Below are 22,080 nucleotides of genomic sequence, written 5' to 3' on the forward strand. Positions count from 1 at the left end.
CTTGGATAGGGAGCAGGCTTTAGAGGCAGAAAGACCTACCTCTGAGTCCTCCCTCTGATATTTACTAATTGTGAGACCGTGGGAGAGTCCTTAACCTCTTAGTCCCCCCCCCCCAGGAAACTCTATAAGATGACAATGCTGAACAAATACAGATTTGCATTAGTATCAATAGTCTCCACCAGGAGTGAGTACCCAAAGTGTGACCTTGGGCAAGAAGTAGCAGAGAATGGTTAATAGTCAACAAACATTTATTAAGTGCCTACTAAGCATTATGCTAAGCACTGGAGATGCAAATAAGAAAAAGAAAGAGTCCCTGCCCTCAAGAAGCTTATAATCTAATGGAAGAAGCCAATATAGAAAAGGAAGCTGAAATTGGTGGGGGCGGGGAGGAGATAAGATGTTTATGGAGTTGAAACCAAGCAGAGCAGCGGGTGGGCAACGAAGAATTGGAATTCTGAGCCCTTTATAAAGGAGGCTCCGCTTTTCAGCCCTCAAATCAGAGGAAAGAGTCAACTGAGGGCACTCAAGAAGTATTGAGTACCCATAGTTGGAATAGCAAAAAAGATGCTAGATTTTAAAGTCAAGTGACCTGGGTTCAGATGTCAGCTATGATGCTTATTATGTCTCCATGAGTAAGACATATGAGCATCCTGAGATTCTGTTTTCTCATCTCTAAAATGGAAATAATAATATCTACACTATCTACATCACAGAATCGATATGAGGAGTGTTTTCTCAATCAGTCAACAAGCATTTATGTGCTTGTGCCGGGCACTAAGCTAAGCTCTTGGGATACCAAGAAAGGGGGGAAAACAAACTTGAAGGTGCTAGGGAAATGTGAGCCATTATCATAAATAGACAGTAAGACCTTAACTTTCCTTCTCTCTTTGCCTCTTAGCCAAGTCGAGAACATAAGCACACCTTGTCCAATGATGGCGTTCCTCCCCTAGAGCCAGAGAGACCCTCAAAAGACAGGAAGTTTTCTTTGGAGAAGCCAGAGAGAGGAGACACAGCCAACAAGGGCGTACAGCTCCTACCTACAGCTCTGGCAGTCAAAGGGAATGACTTTAAACTTCAGGCTAGAGAGGAGAATCAAGTAACCCTCCAGGAAAACCCCCAAGGAGATTCTCCAAGCAAGCTAGTTGCCAGTTCCCTTGCTTATTCTCCTAATCCAGTAGGACCTGGGCTCAGCAGGCAGAGCTCCATCGGTCCAAACCAAAGCCTGCTTCGGTCAAGAGCCAGCCGGACTTCCAGTTTGAAGAAGCAGATGAGACGCAAATCTGCACCTATGTTGGTTGCACCCATTGAATCTCAAGGTTCCATGAAGCTTTCCTCCAAAAGCCCTTCAGATGTCTTGAAGCTAATAAGACGAAGGTCATTCTTTGGTGGGTTGAAGTCTCAGGACATTCTTGACCCACCAGCCCAGGGGACTCATGAGCTGTTGGCCACTCAAGGTGGAAAAGACCTTTTGGAAGAGCAGCTTACTTCCCACACTAAGCCTCGGGTCATGCTAGACTCACAGAGTGATGTTGCTCTTCCTACTCCCAGGGCACCCTCCCCTGGGCCAGACACGGTGATGAACTGTGCAATAGATAAGCCACAGGGGTCACAGCTTCTCACAAGCTCCCCAGCGAACCTCACTGAGGAACGAAAGGGACACCTAACAAGAGAAAGAATAACTACTGCTCAAAGTGGGACTTCAAAGATAGAGAGCCGAGAAAATACTGACTCAGGCATCCCGGAGCAAATCTCTCACCCTGCTGCTGCCCACCCTTCCACAGGAGACCAACAGCAGGTTAATCTGAGTCTGGAAGACCCCACACTGACCAATTCTACATCAGGTCTGGAGACTTCAGAGGAGAAGCATGATCTCACAGGAAACCTGGAGATTTCCTCATATGAGAGGATGCCTGTTGGACCACAAGTGTCGAGTGATCCCCTGTCTGATAAAGAAAGGAAAGTCTCATGCAGGCAATGGACTGGGGATGGACAGCTGGAAGGGGCCAAAGCTCAGCACCTGGATGGGATGTTTATGTCTAGTCTTCTCGCAAAAGACGAAAAGTCAGGAGCTGAGTGTGTGATGGAGGCTCTCAATCTCTGCCAGACCAGGACCAGATTCCTGAGCATCCAGGACCCAGGGGCCCTCATTCAGACCAACCTGCCCAATCATACTGAAGAGCTAACAATGGAGGATTCAGGACACTACCCATGCTGTCCTCACGAGTCCTCCAGATCAGGCGACGGACAGGGCTGTGGTACCCAAAATCCAAAGATGCCATTCAATGCAACACACTCTTCATACCGAAAAGAACCCTGCCTCCCAAAGCCAGAGGCAGGGTGTAAAGATTTGCTGCTGAGAGAAACATTTGAGGAAAAAACTGAGGATGCCAAGAAAAACACATCCCCAGACTCAACAGGGAAATCAAAGAGTCTCAGAGGGCAGGGGGCTCCCTCCTTGGGAGGGGAAAATCAAGTAGTGACCACACAGTGTGAGAAGAAAGACACACAGGCAAATTTCTCCAAAGGCGAGAAAGAGATTCCAGGAACAGAGGGTAATGTTGTAGTGACCCCTGTGGAGACCTTTATCCCTAGACCCCCTCAGGGACAAGCCAGAGACCTAGAAGAAGGTCATTGCAAGGAGCCTGCTCCAAACCTGGCTTCAACACCAGAGACCCTGGAGAAGCCAACAGGATCAGGAATCCCTGAGCCCCTGAGGGATAGGAAGAAAGTTAATTTTGCAGAAGGGAGCTTGGAAAACGGATCCACTGGGGAATCACGGAGTGAAGGCACGGTCCAGAAGACTGAGGCAAGACCTTTGGAAAGAAATGACTCAAGAGACATCAGGAACCATGTGACTGATGACAATATGCACAATGCCAGGCCTTCACCAGTTAAAAGTGACATTAGCCAGGTAAGGGATTGGTATAAGGGCTAGATAGAGGGCTTCCAGGAGTGGGCTGGAATAAAAGCCACCTTGCAGATAATCACATGCCTAGGGCTGGTAAATTAACAAGGTAGATTTCACTTTCTTCCCTGTATGTTTTACACTTGGTCCTAGGGGAAAGGACCAACTAAAATATTTGCAAGAGTTATCTACCAGGGGCAGCTAGGTAGCGCAGTGGATAGAGCTCCAGCCTTGAAGTCAAGAGGACCTGAGTTCAAATCCAGCCTCAGACACTTGACAATTACTAGCTGTGTGACCCTGGCCAAGCCACTTAACCCTGAATGCCTCACGAAAAAGAAAAAAAAAGAGTTATCTACCTGCAAAGCTGGAATAGTTTAGAGTCATTGTCCTGCAATGAATTTGGCCCTCAACATCCTATCTTGGTTGGGTGGTGATAGGAGCAGGCCAGAACAAAGGAGGGGGGCTGCCCCCTGGTGGAAGAATTCAGCACTTTCATCATCTTATGTCCCCAGGATGGTAGAGTCAATGGGGATGCAAACCTTACTGTTTTTCTGGCTTCAGGACACCCATTCCTTCAGGAAAACTGTAAAGAAAACACGCAAGTTTGTGGTGGATGGAAAGGAGGTCAGTGTGACGACTTCTAGGCCTGTGCAGGATGCTGACCGGAAAGGAGAGAGCATCCGTTCTGCCCGGTATGAGAAAAGAATCCCCCAGCTCCCTCTCCGAACAGCGACATTCAGAAAAGTGAACCAGCTTCTCTTTGCCAAACCAAGAATGACCCAAAAGGAGTTTCCCATGGGAAGCAGGGCATTTGTCTGGGCTAGAGAACAGGAGTGATAGATTTTGAAATTATTGATTATGTCAACATAGCAGCAGGGGATCACAGGCAGATACAGAGAAGCACAGAAAAGCCAGAGACAGCATGTCAGTCCCCTCAACCATCTGTTGGAACCAGTCCATCTGCCTCATGGCAGAAGGATAGACTAAATGACCATCCCCCCCCCCCGCCCAGGTCCTTTCCAACCTTAAGACTCAGAAAATATCAGAATGAAAAAGCTGCTGTCTCCGCTGTCACAGAATACCACAGGATTTCCTCCTTTATGCAGTTCACTACTGAGGTGTGAAAGGGTTTCCCACAATGGGCTGGTATGGACAAACACATAACCACTTTTATCCTCAGTTCCTAGAAACAAATATAAACAGCTCAGCAGGATATGCCCACATACACACATATGCACGTACAACATTTATTAAATGTTCACTATGTGCTAGGCATTGTACTAAGTGCTGAGGATAGAAATAGAAGAAAACCAGATGGTCCCTTCCAATCAGAATGGCTTTCCTATAATCATCTGCCATTGTTCTTTTTGGTCCCTCCTGTTGACTGGGGAGATATTGTTGGGGAATAGGATTATCACTTAGAGCTGAAAGTTACCTTAGTTGTGTTCTAGTCTAGCTCCCTCTTTCTGCAGATGAAGAAACTGAGGCCACAAGGGAGGTAGATGGGAGAGAAAGTAAGAGTTTGGTAAATAAAAACAAATTAAAATAAATAAAAGTCACATTACCAAAAAAAACAACCCAAAAACCTGAGACTCAGAGAGACTGTGACTCATCCTAAGTTATAGATCTAATAAATGGGATTCACACCTGGGTCCCTGGCCCAAGATCCGGCACACCTGCCCCTCTAGCACAATGCCTCTCCTATGTTGGACAGCCAAGCTTCCTAGGTTCCACCACTGAGTGAATGGTTTTCCTTGGCTTGGCCTCAGTGTTCATACCTGTAAGATGGATCCATCCTCCTACTCCCGAAGTAATGTTTGCAGACATCCTATCATGATTCTGAATGAGCTGCTATTTTTCAGCCGGAAGGAGCTACAGGAGCTCCGGCTCCTTCAGAAGGAAGAGCAGAGGGCCCAGGCTCAGCTAGATCAGAGACTCCACCAGCAGAGGGAACAGATGTTCCGCCACATCGAGCTGGAAATGACGGTAACTATAGTCCCTTGACTTTATGTAGAGCACTGGTTTACACAAGTCAGAAGACCTGGATTAGATCTCATTATTTACCACCTTTATGACTTATTTCAAATACTTTAACCTCTCTGGACCTAAGTCTCCACAGCTATAATACAATGAGGGTGAATGAAATTATCTCAACATCCTATGATCCTTACATCCTTTTTTTCCTTTCTTTTTTTTGGAGGCAATTGAGGTTAAATGACTTGCCCAGGGTCACACAGTTAGTATGTGTCTGAGGCCAGATTTGAACTCAGGTCCTTCTGACTCCAGGGCCAGTTGCTCTATCCACTTCATCACCTAGCTGCCCCTTACATCCCTTTTCCCAAAAGCAGGGCTGTCCCTTGGTGCAGCCTAGGGGTAGGGGAAGTGCTTTGACTTCCCTCTCCCTTCTTTGCTTCCTATCTCTCCCCTCTTCCCCTAGTTTTCTTCACCACTACAAAATAATCTCTCTAAGGCACAGGCCTGACCATGTTGCTCTTCTGCTCAAAAATCTTTCATGGCTCCTTATTGCCTCTACAAAATACAAAATAGATTTCTCTATTCACTAGCTACAAGACTTCTTCAGTCTTTTAAGTCCTTCACCATCTGGCCCTGGCCTTATTTCTTGTTATTCCTCTTTACACTCTGTGCAGCCTGACCAAAGTCGCCTATTTGCTCTTCCCCAAGGTTCACACTCCATGTCCTATCTCTGACCTTCTCTCAAGCTGTCCTCTATGCCTGAATTCACTCCTCTTCCCTCTACCTTAGTCTTCTTTAAGATTCAGCTCAAAGCCACGCACATTGGAAAGTCTTAGGTGAGGTCCTTGGTAACTGATGCTTCCTCACTCCCGTAAGCATCCTTTTACTTATCTGAGTACAGGTTTTAACTCCTCCACCACCACCACCACCAATGGAATGTAAACTCCTGGGCTGCACGGATGATTTCATTTTTCCTTTGGTATTCTTGGTGTCTAGCACAGTGCTTTGCACATAGTAGGATCTTAATAAATGTCTATTGAATGAATGAGGAAATGAGTAAGTGAGTAAATGAAAAAGCATTTATTAAGGGGTTTATTATGTGCTGGTCACTGAGCTAAGCCCTGAGGATACAAATAGAAAAAACAAGATAACCCCTGCCCTCAAGAAGCTGACATTCTAATGGGAGAGCCAAAGGAAAAAAAAATAACCTATGTTGTTTGGGAATCATCTGCGTAGAAATGATCACTGAAGTAGTGGGATGAGATCACCAAGCAAGACTGGATGGAGGGAGAAGAGAAGAGTCCAGGACAAAGCCTTGGGGGAGATTCACAGTTAGTGGGTGTTATCTGGATAAAGAACCCACAAAGGAGACTGAGAAGGGATAGTAAGATAGGTAGGAGAATTAGGAGAGAAAAATGCCAAGAAAATCTAGAGATGAAAAAATATCTAGGACAAGATGGTGATCAACATTTTCAAAGGCTACAGAGAGGTCAAGAAGGATGAAGACTGAGAAACAAACCACCCATACCCCTTCCTCCGTGGATCTTGACCATGATCTCCCATAAATCCTCCACAATGGATCTACCCGATATGCTTTGGGCACAAAGCAGAGTTCTAGCTCCCCCAGGACTCTTGACATTGCATGTAACGCATATTACCAATAGAATACATAGGTAGGCGATCCCTGGATAATCCTTCACTTGCTACATGACCAGCCCACTTTCTTTTCTTGTTTCTCTTTGATGGCTTCTTTTGCACAATTCTTTGCCAGTAATGTGTTACAGCCTACTTTCAGTGTAATCATTTTCCGTGTTTCTTGTATTCATTCCACAGACTGCCAAGCTTTCTGATTCCAAAAGTGCAAAGCCAAATAGGCACCACCCTCCCTATGTCCGTGTCATTCTTGGATAGCTCCTCCAGAATTCATCTTTAAACAAGACTGGACAGAGAATTCTAAAGGCATGATACTGACCAGTTCCCTAAGCTGCATATACTCCGCAGTCAATCTCAATTGATTTTATTCTTTCAGAGAGTAGCCAAACAAATAACCTTTGGATTTCTCTATTCGGTTCTCAGTTTGGTAGCACACATACTAAGACTTCTCTATTCACCAGCTACAATCCCAAAGCCACTTTGAAATGGCTGGCAGCAAGGGTGCTAATGTTTTATTGCAGAAAATGCAAGTACTTCACATAGAATGAGACATACCGTAAATGATATCTGAGAGAGACACAGAAACAGACAGTCAGAATTTAAAACATTTGTAAAGTGCTTTATACATATTTCTCATTTGACTGTCATAACAGCCCTGTGAGTTAGGTACTCTAGGTCACAGGGGCATGGGTTTAGAATTGTCAGGTGCTTTAGAAATTATCTGATCCAACTTCTTCACTTTATAGATGAAGAAAGTAAGGCCCAGGGAAGTGACTTGTCCAAGGTCACAGAGGTGGTACGTGACAGAGGCGGAGATTTGAACCCAGATCCTCTGACTCCAAATCCAGGGTTCCTTCTACCGGACCATGCTTGCCCATATTTTATAGATGACAGAACTGTGACTGAGAGAGTTTAAGTGACTTGCCCAAGCTCGCACAGCTTGGCAGGATTTGAACCCATGTCTTCCTGACTCCAATTTCCACACTCTATCCACCAGTGACAATGGGTTCATGCTGTCTACAGCATAGTCATGATCATCATCACTCACATTTATCTTTTCAAGGTTTACAAAACACTTTCCTTGTAATTGTGTAACAAGATGGGTAATAAAAGTATGATTGTACCCATTTTGCAGATGAGGAAACTGCAAAAAACTGAGGATTTACCTTAGTTATTAATTCATTTTATACTTGCTTTGAAATATAAAGACACAGAATTAGACACACCTACATCCTCAGAATCTCAGGCACTGGCATGCACATTTAGGCACATTCCCTTTCCCTTTAACTTCTCCTTCTTGTGTTATTTGGCCCTCTTGCCTATGATTAGGACATCAGCTGGTCATCACGAGAGGACAGTCCTGGATCACCACAGAAATCCATTTTGGTCTTGCTGAGACCTGACTGTTTCACAGTCTTATTTAAAATGCCACATCACCTCCAGCAGAGGTCAACCCATACTGAGCAAGAGCTAGAATAGAAAAGTATGGCTCCCCTAAGAATTCACTTCCTATGGAGACGGGAGACCCAAATAATCTTCTGGCCTTCCCTTCTCCTTCATCCACAGGAGTAAACCTCTCCACTAGGAGCAGAGACAACCCTGTTCCATGCTTTATGGGAATAAATAAGGTGGTGCTAGAACATGTTAGAACTTATCCAGAGTGAGGAACAGAGTGGTGACCCATCTCTCCACAGGGCAAGAAACAACACTATGATAGCCAAGTGGAGGCTGTGGAACGCCATCACCATCAGATTACAGAAAGGTTAGAAGCAGAGTATACCCAGAGGCTCCAGGACCAGGCTCGACGCCTAAAAGCCCAGCAGGAGAAAGACTACACTCGAAAGTTGCCTGCCCTGAGAGAGAATGGGAAAGAGGTAAGGAATTGCATTGTTGTGTAGCTCCAGGTCCCAGGCACACTCTCTTTAGGGTCTGGGAGTAGAGTATGAGATAAAGAGGAGCTGAGGGCCCAGCAAGCCCACTCCAGACACATGCCACCCATCACCCACCTGGTGTGGGGCTTAGAACAGTACTGATGCAAAACTTGGAATGATATATAAAGGCGCATCAGGTGTCCTCAATGTGATTCTCGCCAAGGTACAAATATATAATTTGGGTAAGGTGACCAGGATTTAAGGAAGACGGGAAAAGGCAGGGAATGAAGTGATTGGGTGGCTATAGGCCTTCCAAAAAACAGGGTTGATATGGATCCCATTTTATTTGGGACTAGGGGTAGGCAGCCTAGGGAATAACAAGCAGGGTCTTTCTTGAAGGGAAACTTTTGAATATTACTTTTCAAAAATTTACATATTTCAGTGTCTGAAAATTCCTCTTTCCATGCTCTTAAGTATTTATTTTGAGGTAAGCCAGTTCACATATTAGAATACAGTGTCAAAGCCTCTGATGGAAAGTAGTAAATAAATAAAAGTAATATAATTAATAATTATTTATTAAAATAAAATAATGATGATATAATTAATAATAAATAACAAATAAGCATTACACAGCACTTTAAGGCTTACAAAGTGCTTTGCAAATATCATCTCATTTTATTCTCACAACAATTCTGAGAGGTAGGTACTATTATTCTCCCCATTTTACAGATGAAGAAACTGAGGCAGACAGAGATTAAATGCCTAGGATTACATAACTAAGTGTCCGAGGCTGGATTTGAACTCAAGTGTTCCTAACTCCCGGTCTAGTGCTCTATTCACTGCACATAGGCTTTAAGATTTGCAAAGTGCTTTACACAGATTATCTATTTGAGTTTCATAATAACCCTGTGAAACAAGAAGCAATTAACAGGCACAGGTAGGTAGCCCCATTACAGATGAGGAAACTGGGGCTTAGAGAGGTCAGATGGCCTTTCCCTGGCCGCTAGTACCTAGCCAATAAGTGTTCAGATATGGGATCTGAATCCAATCCCAGAACTGTCTGACCTCAGTAACACAGGGAGGATACAACTTTCAAAGGCAGAGGGTACCTGTCTTTAGCACCTACTATAAATTAATTTGTACATCTTTCTTTTTGCTTTAGTTCATCTGTGGTATCATTCTGGGCAATATATTGTTAAGTTTATGGACCATGTTATCAATCTAGCTGGGATCTGGAGGAAACAGATCTTTTCCTTACTAATTCCATCTGTGTAGAGAATACCCTGTGTGGAGACACCATTTACTTATGTGGAATGGCAGTTCATCTATAATTTATAATCTTAGAGAGTTTCTTGGGGTCACTGAGAGGTTAAGTTACTTCATACAACTAATAGTGTCAGAGGCAAGACCTCAACCCAGATCTTTCTGACTTGTAGGCTGGTCCTCTATCCACTATCCACTATTTTGTCTTTAGACTTGTTCTTTGTTTAAAAAAGAGGAGATCCCTCCAATTTAAATGCCTTCAAGGAAGGGACTCTGTTTCACATATCCCCCTATGTGCAGTGCTTAGACATGGTGTTCTATACCCAGCAGTAGATTAAGAAATGCTTGATGATGGTGATGGTGATAATGATGGTGATGGTGATGGTGATGGTGATAATAAAGGTGATAAGGATGGTGATAGTGATGGTGATGGTGATGGTGATGGTGATGGTGATGGTGATGGTGGTGGTGGTGGTGGTGGTGGTGGTGGTGGTGGTGGTGGTGGTGGTGGTGGTGGTGGTGGTGGTGATGGTGGTGGTGATGATGAAGGTGGTGGTGGTGGTGGTGATGCTACTGCTGATTTATTTCTAGACAAAAAGTATCCACCTCTTTTCTTTCAGGAGCAGAGTTTTCTCCAGCAGCAACAGGAACAGCTGAACCAAGCCCTACAGAAACTGATCCAGGAGCATAAGAAAAAAGTGACCTCCATTGAATGGGAATGCACTAGCAAAGTCCATAGCCTCAAAAGAGGTAGGGCTTAGCTCAAAATTGTGCCCTCAGAGTAATGGATAAAGGACATGGGAGTGTTTAGCCTGAAGAAGGAAAGACAGGGAGGATGTGAAAATATCTTTGTATTTGAGAAGTTGTCATTTCTGAGAGAAATTATCTCTATTCTGAGAGGCTCCAAAGGACAAACATTGGGCCAATAGGTCAAAGTTGCCAAGAAGCCAATTTCATCAGAATTTCCTCAGTAGAGCTGTTTAAAAATTAAAAGATGTGTCTTATTAGGTGATGAGTTCCACATCACTGAATGCGTTCACTAGAGGTTGTTAGATGGCTGGTTACTAGGGATGTTGTAGAAGGGATTCATGCTTTGGATAAGAAAAAGTCTAGGTGACCTGAAGATTCCTCCCAATTCTAATACTCAGTGGTTCCATGACCATCGGAGCTTCCCATGAGAAAGGACAGCAGGGATCCTAGAAGAAGGAATGTACAGTTATCCTTTCCACATCATGGGGTTAGGGACACTGCATCCCCGTGATATGAAAAATCCATGTAAAGTTTTTTTGCCCTCCCTTTGTACCAGAGAAGAAGTCTGAATTATCATGGTATTAAAAGATAAAATATGTTGATATTACACAATACTACACATATATTTTATGAATTTCTTAGTTTCTAAACTTTTTCTGTGTCATCCACTGGCTTTCATGTGTTGTCTTGTAGCTTCTGCAAAACTCCCAAAAAATTCCTATTTAATTTCTTATGCCAACCCGGGATATATCAAAACCATGATGGGGAAAGTGGCAATGTGGAAAAGATAACTATACGGTACTTGGCACATCACTACAAGGATCTAGGCCAGAGTATAATGGCAGGGCATTGTAAAGACATGGGCCACTCCTTCCAGACTACACCACCCACCCCACCCCCACCTTGCCCCAGGTTCAAGTGGGAACCATAGGTTGACCTCACTGTTCAGCAATTGTGGCTTAGACTCCAGTAGGGAAACAGATGTATGGCCTAGGAAAGCATTCCAATGTAAGTGATCATAGGTAGAATTTCAATAGAGTTTTCTAAGAAATATCAATCTTTTCCAACAGGATGTAGGTATGATGAGCAAGAGACAGTAGAGAGAAGGATGAGAATAGGAGACAAAGTAATCCAAGGTGGTCAGAATATAGAGTGCATGAAGGGGAGTGGTACATGAAAAAACTGAAAAAAAAAAAAAGATTGGAGCCAGGCTGTTTGAGGGCCTTGAATAAGGATCAGGAACTTGGACTGTAAGGTTGAGGAGATAACTCGTGTACATCTCTCTAATTGAAAGTGCTTCCCACAGATTATCAGCCAGCTGTGGGCCCGGGAAAAGGGACATTTCTTGTAGGTTGTTTTTCATAGGGCCTTCCTATCAAGGTTGAAGATCTCATCAGCGTATCCAAGGATCCAGCTGACTAGATCAGTTGGGTGGAATAGGGGCAGAAAATGGATGGAATGACCTTTGGCAGAAGTTCACAGAATGTTAGAGTTGAGAGGGGCCTTCGAGATCACCTAGTCTAGTCATTCATAACCTTCTTGAATATAAGGACCACATTTTTCATGTCAAAAAAATTCTGCAGATTTCTGCTCCCCATGATAGTAATTATTTTATTAATGTTTATTGATTGAGAAAACATATAATTATGAGAAGTTACATTACTGAGGATTTTTGGTGATGGAGGACCCTCTTCTCTCTAGCCCGGGAGGCTGTGATCTGGCAGCTGGAACAATCCCATTTACAAGACAAGTATCAACTCTTCAAACAGCAGGTGAAGGAACAGTACTCCCTCCACAGGCAACAGTTGACCAAGCGCCATGAGAAGGTAATGCCAATGCTGTTTTGATAACTAAGCCTATTGGCCTCAACTAAAGAGCAGCTCTGCCTGAATCTACTCCCCACTTCTTCAATGACACTCCAAAAGATGTCCCTCAGGCATTGAGGGCCTAAAATGGGGTGGGGTGGGGGTCAGATAAAGGAACTGGATTTATTCCTCCCATAATTGTTTATAGGTTTAGGTTTTACTAGGTCAGTCCATTACTTTCTAAGGGCCAAACTCAGCATTCACGTGATTGCCCACGTGTCTGTTTATATAGGGCTTCATGGTTTGCAGAAAGCTTTATAAGTCATCTCATTTGATCTTCACAATAACCTCTGTAAGGTGGGTGCTATTGTTATTTACATTTGAGAAACTGAGGCTGAGAGGGTCACATAGCTATAAATGTCAGGGAAGATTCCACCTCAAGTCTTCTTGACTCCAAATCCAATATCCTATCCACTGTATCACCTAACTGTCTTATAAAGAAAGGAAAATAAGAGTAACAGGAGGGTAAAAAAAAAGGAAGGGAAAAAGAGAACAAGATGGGGAATGGGAAGTCAAGTTTATACAAGAAGGACCCCTCACATAATGCCCCCAACATCCAGTACATCTCTGTAGCTCCAATCCAATCCAACAAGTTTTCATTAAGCACTTATTATCTGCAAGGAAATGTACTGGGGATTCAATGACAAAACAATAAAATAGCCCCTGCCCTCAAGGAACTTACATTCTACCAGGGAGATTCAATGAATTAACAGATAAGTATATACATCATCATTTGGAGAAAAGAGAGAAAAAGAGTAAAAAAACTGTAATAATCTTTCAGAAACCAGACCAGGCCACTCATAACAAGTTTGAGTTTGGCAGCCTTCACCCTAACCCACTGCCAAGTCTTTTCAATTCTACTTTCACCATCTCACTTATATCAGTCCCTGCTCTCCACTTTCTCTACCCTCGTGTTTTCATCTCTTCTCATAGACTATTTTATAGGCTGTTCACTGATCTTCCTACCTCTAGGTTATCTCCTCTTTAATCCACACTGCACCCCCACCTCCAACTCCCCATCCTCCCTTCCTGTCCTCTCTCTGCACAATTAATGTACTTCTCTGGTCCTGTAAGTCTCCTACTCAAAATCTTTCCATGATTCTCTATTGTCTACCCAATAAAGCAGAAATTCCTGATCCTGGCATTCAAGTCCTGCAGTGACTCAGCTCCAACCTACCCTTCCAGCTTTATCATATACCAGTCCCCTTCACCCACTTTATACCACATTCTATACTCTCCGTTCTAGCCCATCTATACTACTTTGTCTCTCATTGTTCTTCTTCCCTCTACTGTCTCCATGCCTTTGCTCGTTACTGTTCCCCATCCCTGAAATGAACCTCTCCCCACCCAACTCTATCTGCTTATAGAATTCTTTCAAGGACCATGTCACACAACACCTCTTCTATGAAACCTTCCTGGACTTCCCCAAGTGAAAGTGATCACTCCCTCTTCAAATATATCATAGAACTTTTCTTGGAGCTCCTCTTTATAATTACATTGATCTTCCTTGTATAGTTATATATAAATATGTTCTTTTAGAGTAAGACCCGTGTCAGATTTATTTTTGTATTCTCAACACCAAACATAGTGTCTGTACATAGTAGCACTTAGTATTTGTTGAATGAATGCGTAAATGGGTTTATGGATGGATGAATGGATAGATGGATGGATGTAATAAATGGATGGATAGATAGATGGATGGACAAATTCCCCCAACTTCTACTTTATATGAAAGTCTTATCTTATGCTTTGCAGGACAATGAACGGATGCATAGTTTCCACAACCTCCTACTGGAAGAGTTGAAAAATCAGCAGGCCCAGGAGAGAAGTCAGCAACTAAAGTCTCAACGAAGTGAGGTCAGGATCCGCCTTGCCCAGTTCAAAGAAAGTCTCAAACTTCAGGACATAAGTGGTGCTGAGCACAGAGAGCAAATCAAACAGGTACTCCATTCAGGTCCCTGGAATAAGAATTTGTTAGTCACTTACCATGAGAATCATAGAAACTTAAGATGGTAAAAGGGGCCTCAGACATTACCTTGTTCCAACTACTCACTTAATGGAGGGGAGATTTGAAACCCAGATTGGTGAAGTGACTTAACCCAGAGTCGCACACACAACTAGGGAATAGCAGAGCTAGAACTAAAACCCAGGGTTCTGCCTCCCCGTCCAGGCTCTTTACATTAGAACAGGGTTCCTGTTCAGGTCCGGATCAGTCCAGATGGCCACTGAGGTACCCTCCAACTCCAAGATTCTGTGATTCTGTAAAATCAGTATGGGGTCGGCTAGGATCTGAAGGGACACAATCTAATCCGGTCTAGTCTCCGCTACCAACAGCGTGAGCTCAGGCAAATGCTTTTCCTTCACTGTCTTTCAGTTTCCTCATCTGTAAAACATGAGGGGCTTGGCCCTTCTGCCCTTGTAATGCTAATGCCTTCCCTCTGTTGATTATCTCCAGTTTATTATGTGCATGTGTGCATATATGTATAATTACACACGTAAGCATATATACACACATATATCCTGCTTGTATATGGCTTTTTGCTTATTGTCTCCCTCCCTTAGATAGCGAACTCCTTGAGAGCAGGGGCTATTTTTTTTTTTTTTGCTTCTGAAGGTTTTTTGGTCTTTCTTTGTTATCTCCAGTGCTTAGTACAGTACCTGGCACATAGTAGGCACATTAAAAATGCTTACTGATTTGACTTCTGCCTCTAATATATTTATGATTCTATGATAAGGCAGAATATGAAAGTAGTACAGGAAACATGGAAGCAAAGTGCTATGGGAGTTAGTTCAGTGGACTGCTGAATTAGTTAATAAACAAAGCATTTATTATAGAAATATTATATTTAATTATATAAATGTTTATATTTATTTTACAATTGTATAAAGTATATAATTATAAATATTAAATAAAGCATAATAAATAAAGCATTTATTTAGAGTTTACAATGCTAAGCACTGAGGGATACACAGAGAAGAGTCAGACCACCCTCATATTCTAATGAGGGAGACAACATTAATTAATAATTTTAAAAAAGACAAAATTAATTAATAATGAGGGAGGGAAGGTCTCAGCTACAAGTCCGTCGGAAAAGTCCCAAGGTCCTCAGGGTCAGCAACAAAGCAGGTGTTACTGAGAGGTTACTTCCTGTTGCGGGGGAGGTGGGAGACCAGAGAAGGCTTCATAGAGGAGACAGCCATCTAAGCCAGACATTGAAAGGGATGGGCAGAATTTCAATGTGTGGGGGTGGGAGGGAGGTCATTCCAAAAACAGAGTGCAGCATGAGGAAAGACAAAGAGTCCAGCTTTGCTAGAGCGAAGGAACAAGAAGGGGGAGCGATGAGAATCAATGTTGGAAACGCAGGCTGGGGTCCGGTTGAGGAGTCTTGACGCCATCCTGAGCGCAGGCCACGGGAATCAGCGCAGGTTTCTGAGCAGAGGCCTGGGGCGATCAGAGTTGGAATACCCAGAGCCAGGGGCCCAGTCAAAGCCACTTTGGCTGCCCTGCCCCTCCGGCAGAGTCTGGAGGCTTGGTGGGCACCAGTGTGGCTCATTGTATTTCTTGTGCAGTTCTTGCAGCGAGAGGAAGGGCGCCAGAAGGCGGACACAGAGCAACACCAGCAGAAGCACCACAAACAGCTGCAGGATCTGCAGCTGCAGCTGGAGGCCAACGTGCAGGAGGTGGGGCAGATGCAGGTGAGCGACCGAGGGCTCTCTTTGCCCGCAGGTGAGCCGACAACAGAGAGGGAGAGAGCAGAAAAGGAAATGGCAGAGACCTAGCAGACCGGATCGAGGGGTGCTCAGGCTCAGGAGGGCTGGAGAAGCATCGCTTGCTGTGGCTTCTAGAAATCTGCAAAACTGGAAAGGACCCCAAGAGTCCTAGACTGACCCCTTCACTTTTATAGATGAGGGAACTCTGCTGGGCCCAGAGAGGCTGAGCGACCTGCCCAAAGTCACACAGGTAGTAAGTGTCAAAGGTTGGAGTTGAATAGAGCGCTGGGTCTGAAGTCAGGAAGACTCATCTTCCTGGGTTCAAATCTGGCCTCAGACACTTAACTAGCTGTGTGACCCTAGGCAAGTCACTTCACCCCGTTTGCCTCAGTTTCCTCATCTGTAAAATGTGCTGGAGAAGGAAATGACAAACCACTCCAGTATCTCTGCCAAGAAAACCCCAAAAGGGGTCATGAAGAGTTGGATACAACTGAAAAATGAGTCAAGGACAACCTCTGAGGGATCCATGATCCAGTGCTCTTGTGCCTCGCCCCATGGCTGCCTGTATTTTCATGAGCTTGAACAGCGAAAATTAAAATCACGACTGGCAGCCAGACACCACCTATAACACAAAGGAAATGACTTGTGCTTGAATTTCGAGGTGCACATGGCATGGAGGGACCTTTAATTCTGAGTCTGTCTCTCACTCACGGTGTGACCTTGAACTTAACCTCCAAGTCTCAGTTTCTTTATCTGTAAGAGGAAGATAATAATATTTAATACCAACTTCATTTCAAGATTGTCATAAGGATCAAATGAAATCATTTCCATGAAGCACGGTGTCACGGTGGCTTATTGTGTGCCTAACAACAGTCTTTCCTTCTGTACTCCTATGTCCCCTTTTTACTCAGAGGTGGGGAACCTGTGGCCTTCTAGGGCCTCGGGTGTGGCCTTTGGACTGAGCCCAAGTCTCACGGAACAGATCCTTTTATTAAGGGGATCTGTTCTGTGAAGTTTGGATTCAGTCCAAGGGCCGCACTTGAGGACCTAGAGGGCCTCTTGTGGCCTCGAGGTCGCAGGTTCCCCACCCTTGGAGTTGCTCAGTTTATTTCTTCATTCCTCTTCTCTTCTAAACCCTCCTCCTGTAACTCCTATGCTGACCCTTCACCCCACCCACACAATATTCATGTTCCCCAAGGTTTTTACTTGGTCCCCTTCTCCTCTCTCTCTGTACTCTCCTTTGGCAACCTCATGGCATATGCCTTGCAATCCTGCAAGGTAGGTGCTATTATTATCCCCACTTTACAGTTGAGGAAACTGAGGCAAAGAGCAGCTTTCGCAGGCTTTGTTGTTGTGTAGTTATATCTGACTCTTTGTGACCCCATTTGGGGTTTTCTTGGAAAAGATAGTGGAATGGTTTGCCATTTCCTTCTCCAGCTCATTTGACAGATGAGGAAACTGAGGCAAACAGGTTGAAGTGACTTGACCAGAGTCATATAGCTGGTAAGTGTCTGAGGCCAGATTTGTTGAACTCAGGAAGGTGAGTCTTCCTGACTCCAGCCCTGGTGCTCTATCCACTTCACCACCTAGCTGTACCTAATTGCCCAGGGTTACATAGCTCATAAGTATCTGAAACTGGATTTGAACTCAAGTCTCAGGCCCAATGTTCTCTCCACAGTACCACTTAACTGCCATGGCTTCATTTGAACCCCCTCTGTGCAGGTGCCTGCCAATTCCACATCTCTGATCCTGATCTATCCTCTGAGCTCCAGATCCACAACATGGTATAGTGGAAAAGAGCAGTAGGTTTAGCCAGAGGTCCTAGATTCAAATCCCCACTTTGCCCTATGCTTACTTTGAACAAGTTAATTCACCTCCCTGGTCTAGTCATTTCATTTCATTGCTTTGACATTCAAGCCTTCCACAATCTGTTAACACCTTACCTTTCCAGTTTTCTATCATATTGCTCACCCCCCCCGCCCCACCCCTGCATTCAATGCTCCCGGCCCACTGGCCTGGATTTTATCCCTCAAACACATACTACACTCTCTTGACTCTGTCCCTGGAATGTCTTTCTCCCCGCCCTTCCACCTCACCTTTGCCTGCTGAAGTTTGACCTATCCTTTAAGTCCCCACTTAAATGCTTCCTCCTCCTTCAGATTTCACTTAGTACTTCATTTTGTAACTCTTTACTGTATTTATCGTGCAGTATTGCATTTTATCAAGATCTGTATTGCTTTATCTTCCTGCTAGATTAAAAACTTCATGAGGGCAGAGATCAACTAAAGTTTGTGTTTCCCCCAACTGCCTGGCACAGTGCTTTGCGTGCAGTAGGCACTAAATAAATGTTTGTGGTATTTTTATTTGTAAGTACCTACTATGCAATAATAAGGATAACTAACATTTATAAAATGCTACATATCAGGCAATGTGCGAAGCACTTTATAATCATTACTCATAACAACCCTGGGAAGTAGGTACCGTTATTATCCTCATTTCACAGATGAGGAAACTGATGCAAACAGATGTTAAATGACTTGTCCAGGGTCACACAGCTAGTAAGTGTCTGAGGCCAGATTTGAACTAAGGTCTTCCTGATTCCATGCCTGGAGCTATTCACTGCACCACCTGGCTGCCTTGCTAGGGATACCACAATGAAAGCAATACAGTCGCGCCTGCAAGGGGCTTATCAGTTAATGTTTCTTTTGTTTCTGATCATAAATATTAGAACAGGAAGAAACTTGAAAGGAAACTAGGCCATCAAGCTGGAAAGACTTCAGTCCAGGTCTTGAGATAGATAGTGCATCTATTATCCAAGAACCTGCCTAACTAAGGTTGGACGGACCCATCACCAGGTTGGCTGCAGAGTGATAAAATTTTTAGCTATAGCAACTCTCAAGCTCAAATTACAGAGGGATTGAGATCTGTGCTGGGGGGAAAGGGAGGATCCACACTGATATATTTACAGATCCTTATAATATGTGCAAGGTAATATGCTAAGTATCAGAGCTAGTCTAGTCTAGTCTAACAGCCTCATTTTACAGAGGAGGAAGCCAAAATCCAGAGAGCTAAAGAAATTTGCCCAACATTCCCACAAGTTAGTGGGAGAGTCAAGATTAGACCCGAAGTCAGCATTTATTAAGCATTTACTATGTGCTGGGCACTGTCTGCCCGCCCCCCTCTTCTGTTTTTTTTTTTTCCCTCTCTCATGACATCTTTTCTCCCTTGCCATGTCCTTTTATAATATCTGGACTTCAGTGGATGTTCAGGAGGAGAGTGATGGAAAGATGCATGTGTGTATGAGAATGGAAATATACATATTGAATCTCTGAGCTGCTTGACTTCCAACTCACTTATCTGGTCTGGTTTGGGGTGTTCATTTCTGCACCTTCCCCATTGCCCCCCACACACGTGCTTCTCCTGCCAGGACAAATCATAAGCCAGAGGCAATGGGGATGGAGTGGAGGTAAGGGGACACTCTATGAGTCATGTTGGATCTGTCAGCTGCCAAGCCCACTGGGGTTTGCCTGGGTGGGCCTAGTGGATGAGGGTCCCGGACAGAGCTATTGCTACCACTTCTGTCAGGCTCCTGAAGGAGGAAGGGAGTTGGGGCACTTTCTGGTTGGCTGGTTGTTAGCTTACAGGGAGAGCATGTCCGATGAGTCTGGTGGGATAGAGATAATTCAGATGTCCAAAATGGCCTATGGGATTTGTGCTGAACCAGAGGCAGGAGTGAGAGGCACGAGGGGTTGGAGAAAGGTAGGGAGCTTGGAGTAAATGAGAGAAGCCTGGACGTGAGTTCTAGTTTTGACTTTGCTATTAACTGGAACTTATCCATGTGATTTTGGATACTTGGATGAGTCTGGGTCTCAGATTTCCAATCAGTCAGGTAGGGATAAGAAGCCCACCTTCATAGCCTCAAAGTCACTGCCTCACAGTCATCTTATAATCTGTACTTTTAGCCATGACCTATTCTGCTTATACATAGAATAGCGACTGCACTTTCCCTCCTGCTGGCGATGAACTCCTCCTACATCTATGGAAATCCTTTTTTTTAAGGACCAAATCCAGAACCACCTTTTTCATGGAGCCTTCCTTAATGCTCTTTCTCCATCCCCCTCACTGGAAATAATTCATTTCTCCTTGGATCTCTCATCCTACTATGTTTGACCTCTCCTGTGCACTTAACGATATTCTTGCTTTATCATGCTTCTCTGTGCACTTGTCTTATCTCCTCCTCCCTTCACCCCCAGTAGTATAAGCTCCCTGTGAACAGGCACTGTGTCCTTTTTCATCTTCCTGTCCTCTGATACTTAGCACATTACCTTGCACATATTATAAGGATCTGTAAATATATCAGTGTGGATCCTCCCCTTCCCCCCAGCCCAGATCTCAATCCCTCTATAATTTAGGCTTGAGAGTTGCTACGGCCAAGAACTTTATCACTCTGCCACCAGCCTGGTGATAGATCCCGCCAACCTTAGTTAGGCAGGTTGTTGGATAATAGATGCACAATCTATCTCAAGACCTGGACTGAAGTCTTTCCAGATTGATAGGACCCACCTATGCTTGTATTCCATTGGCATAGACTTTGAAAACCAGGGTCATGTCAAGGCCATGTTGGAGCCTAGGAAAATGGGACCTTAGTAGAACCCTTGCTCTGGTAAGTGCTTAATAAAGTTAATTGAATTGAACACCTGCCCTCCTTTTTTCCATGGCTAATGTGATGACACAATAAGATAAGGTATATTAAAATCTTTTAAGGGTGGGAAGAAAGGGCTGTATAAATATGAGCGGTAATTATTATTTGCAGCCCATCCGTGAGAGGGTGAGCAGATAGACTATGGGTGAATCCTATCTGTGGGTGGCAGGTAGATCAGTGGAAACCCAGCCTGGGTATAGATGCTATGCTGAATATAGATGAGTAATGGCCAGTGAAGTCCAAAGTGGAGACCCCACCAGCTTGCCTTCCACCCTCTGTACAGAATGAAAAACTCCAGCGCCTGGTGGAACAAGAAAAGAAGAAGCTAACAGCCCTGGATGACGAACACACCATGGAGCTCCGCGAGTGGCAGGAGAGGCTAGCTACCCGGAAAGAGGTATGGTATGAGACCCAGTGGAAGAAGAAGGAGGTCGGGGAAGCTGGGAAAGCACGGGTTGTTGTCCAGGCCAAGACTACAGAGACGATTTGGAAATTGTGGCTACAGTTGGGACACGGTGCACACAGTAGGCACTCCATAAATGCTGGCTGATGGCAGCCACGATGTAGCATTGGATCCAATGCAAGCCCTTGTCAGGTGGGACCCTCTCAGGGTCACTCAGATTCTAAGAGGCAGAGATAGAGAGGAAATGCATTCCAGGCATGAGGGATAGACAGTGCAAAGGCACAGAAATAGGAGATAGAATGTCATTTGTGGAGCTTAGTAAGAGGCTTTTCTGGCCGCCCACCGAGAACAGGAAGGGGAGTAATGTACAACAAAACTAGAAAGGCAAATTGGAGCCGGCTTACGAAGGGCTCTAAAGGCCAAACGAAGGAGTTTGTGATCTTGGAGGTAACAGGAAGCCACTGGGGGTTAGTAAGGGGAGTGACAGAGTCAGACCCTGTGCTCTAGGAAATCCAATCTGCATGGAATACGGATCGTGTGAGAGGGCATGAGTGTGTGATGAGGCCAGACAGGTAAATCACAGGGACTGGAATGGAGGCGCGAGGGAGTGTGTACTTTACTTGATAATCAGTGCAGAATTTTGAATGTGGAAGTGACATAATCAGTGCTGTGCATTAGGAAGATTAACCCAGGCAGATCAAGAAAGGAATGAACTATGGCCTCCTTCTTTCTGTGCTTCAGATGCTGGAGGAGGAGCTGTCTAGAGCCCAGCTTCGTTTCCCAGGGCCCCGGAGAGGGAGTGAGCCAACAAGGAGGCTTCAACGGCTCTTCCCTGTGTTCCACTTCCCTACGTGATAACCTCAGCCACAGTGAAGAGAGCTGGCTCACACCTTCTTTGACCTGGGAGAGCTAGCCCACACCTTCTTTGACCTGGGGGAGCTAGCCCACACCTTCTTTGACCTGGGAGAGCTAGCCCACACCTT

At 44.5% G+C, this 22,080-nt stretch overlaps 1 protein-coding gene across 4 annotated transcripts in view; it reads left to right on the forward strand.

Annotated features, from left to right (window-relative positions):
• LOC114037048 (serine/threonine-protein kinase 10-like) overlaps window positions 1-22,074 on the forward strand; it is a 64,523-nt gene extending 42,449 nt beyond the window's left edge. For all 4 annotated transcript variants that reach the window (XM_027853850.1, XM_027853851.1, XM_027853852.1 and 1 more), the window contains 10 exons: window positions 899-2,911; window positions 3,467-3,597; window positions 4,768-4,891; window positions 8,227-8,406; window positions 10,287-10,416; window positions 12,118-12,242; window positions 14,037-14,222; window positions 15,852-15,977; window positions 20,978-21,091; window positions 21,839-22,074. In XM_027853850.1, coding sequence (XP_027709651.1) covers window positions 899-2,911; window positions 3,467-3,597; window positions 4,768-4,891; window positions 8,227-8,406; window positions 10,287-10,416; window positions 12,118-12,242; window positions 14,037-14,222; window positions 15,852-15,977; window positions 20,978-21,091; window positions 21,839-21,952 — 3,243 coding nt within the window. In that variant the 3' untranslated portion in view covers window positions 21,953-22,074. The remainder of the gene's footprint in view (window positions 1-898; window positions 2,912-3,466; window positions 3,598-4,767; window positions 4,892-8,226; window positions 8,407-10,286; window positions 10,417-12,117; window positions 12,243-14,036; window positions 14,223-15,851; window positions 15,978-20,977; window positions 21,092-21,838) is intronic.
• The last annotated feature ends 6 nt before the right edge of the window (window positions 22,075-22,080 follow it).

Source organism: Vombatus ursinus, unplaced genomic scaffold (assembly GCF_900497805.2).
Source record: "Vombatus ursinus unplaced genomic scaffold, bare-nosed wombat genome assembly UNPS02010219.1, whole genome shotgun sequence".
In the NCBI taxonomy this organism is placed as follows: domain Eukaryota; kingdom Metazoa; phylum Chordata; class Mammalia; order Diprotodontia; family Vombatidae; genus Vombatus; species Vombatus ursinus.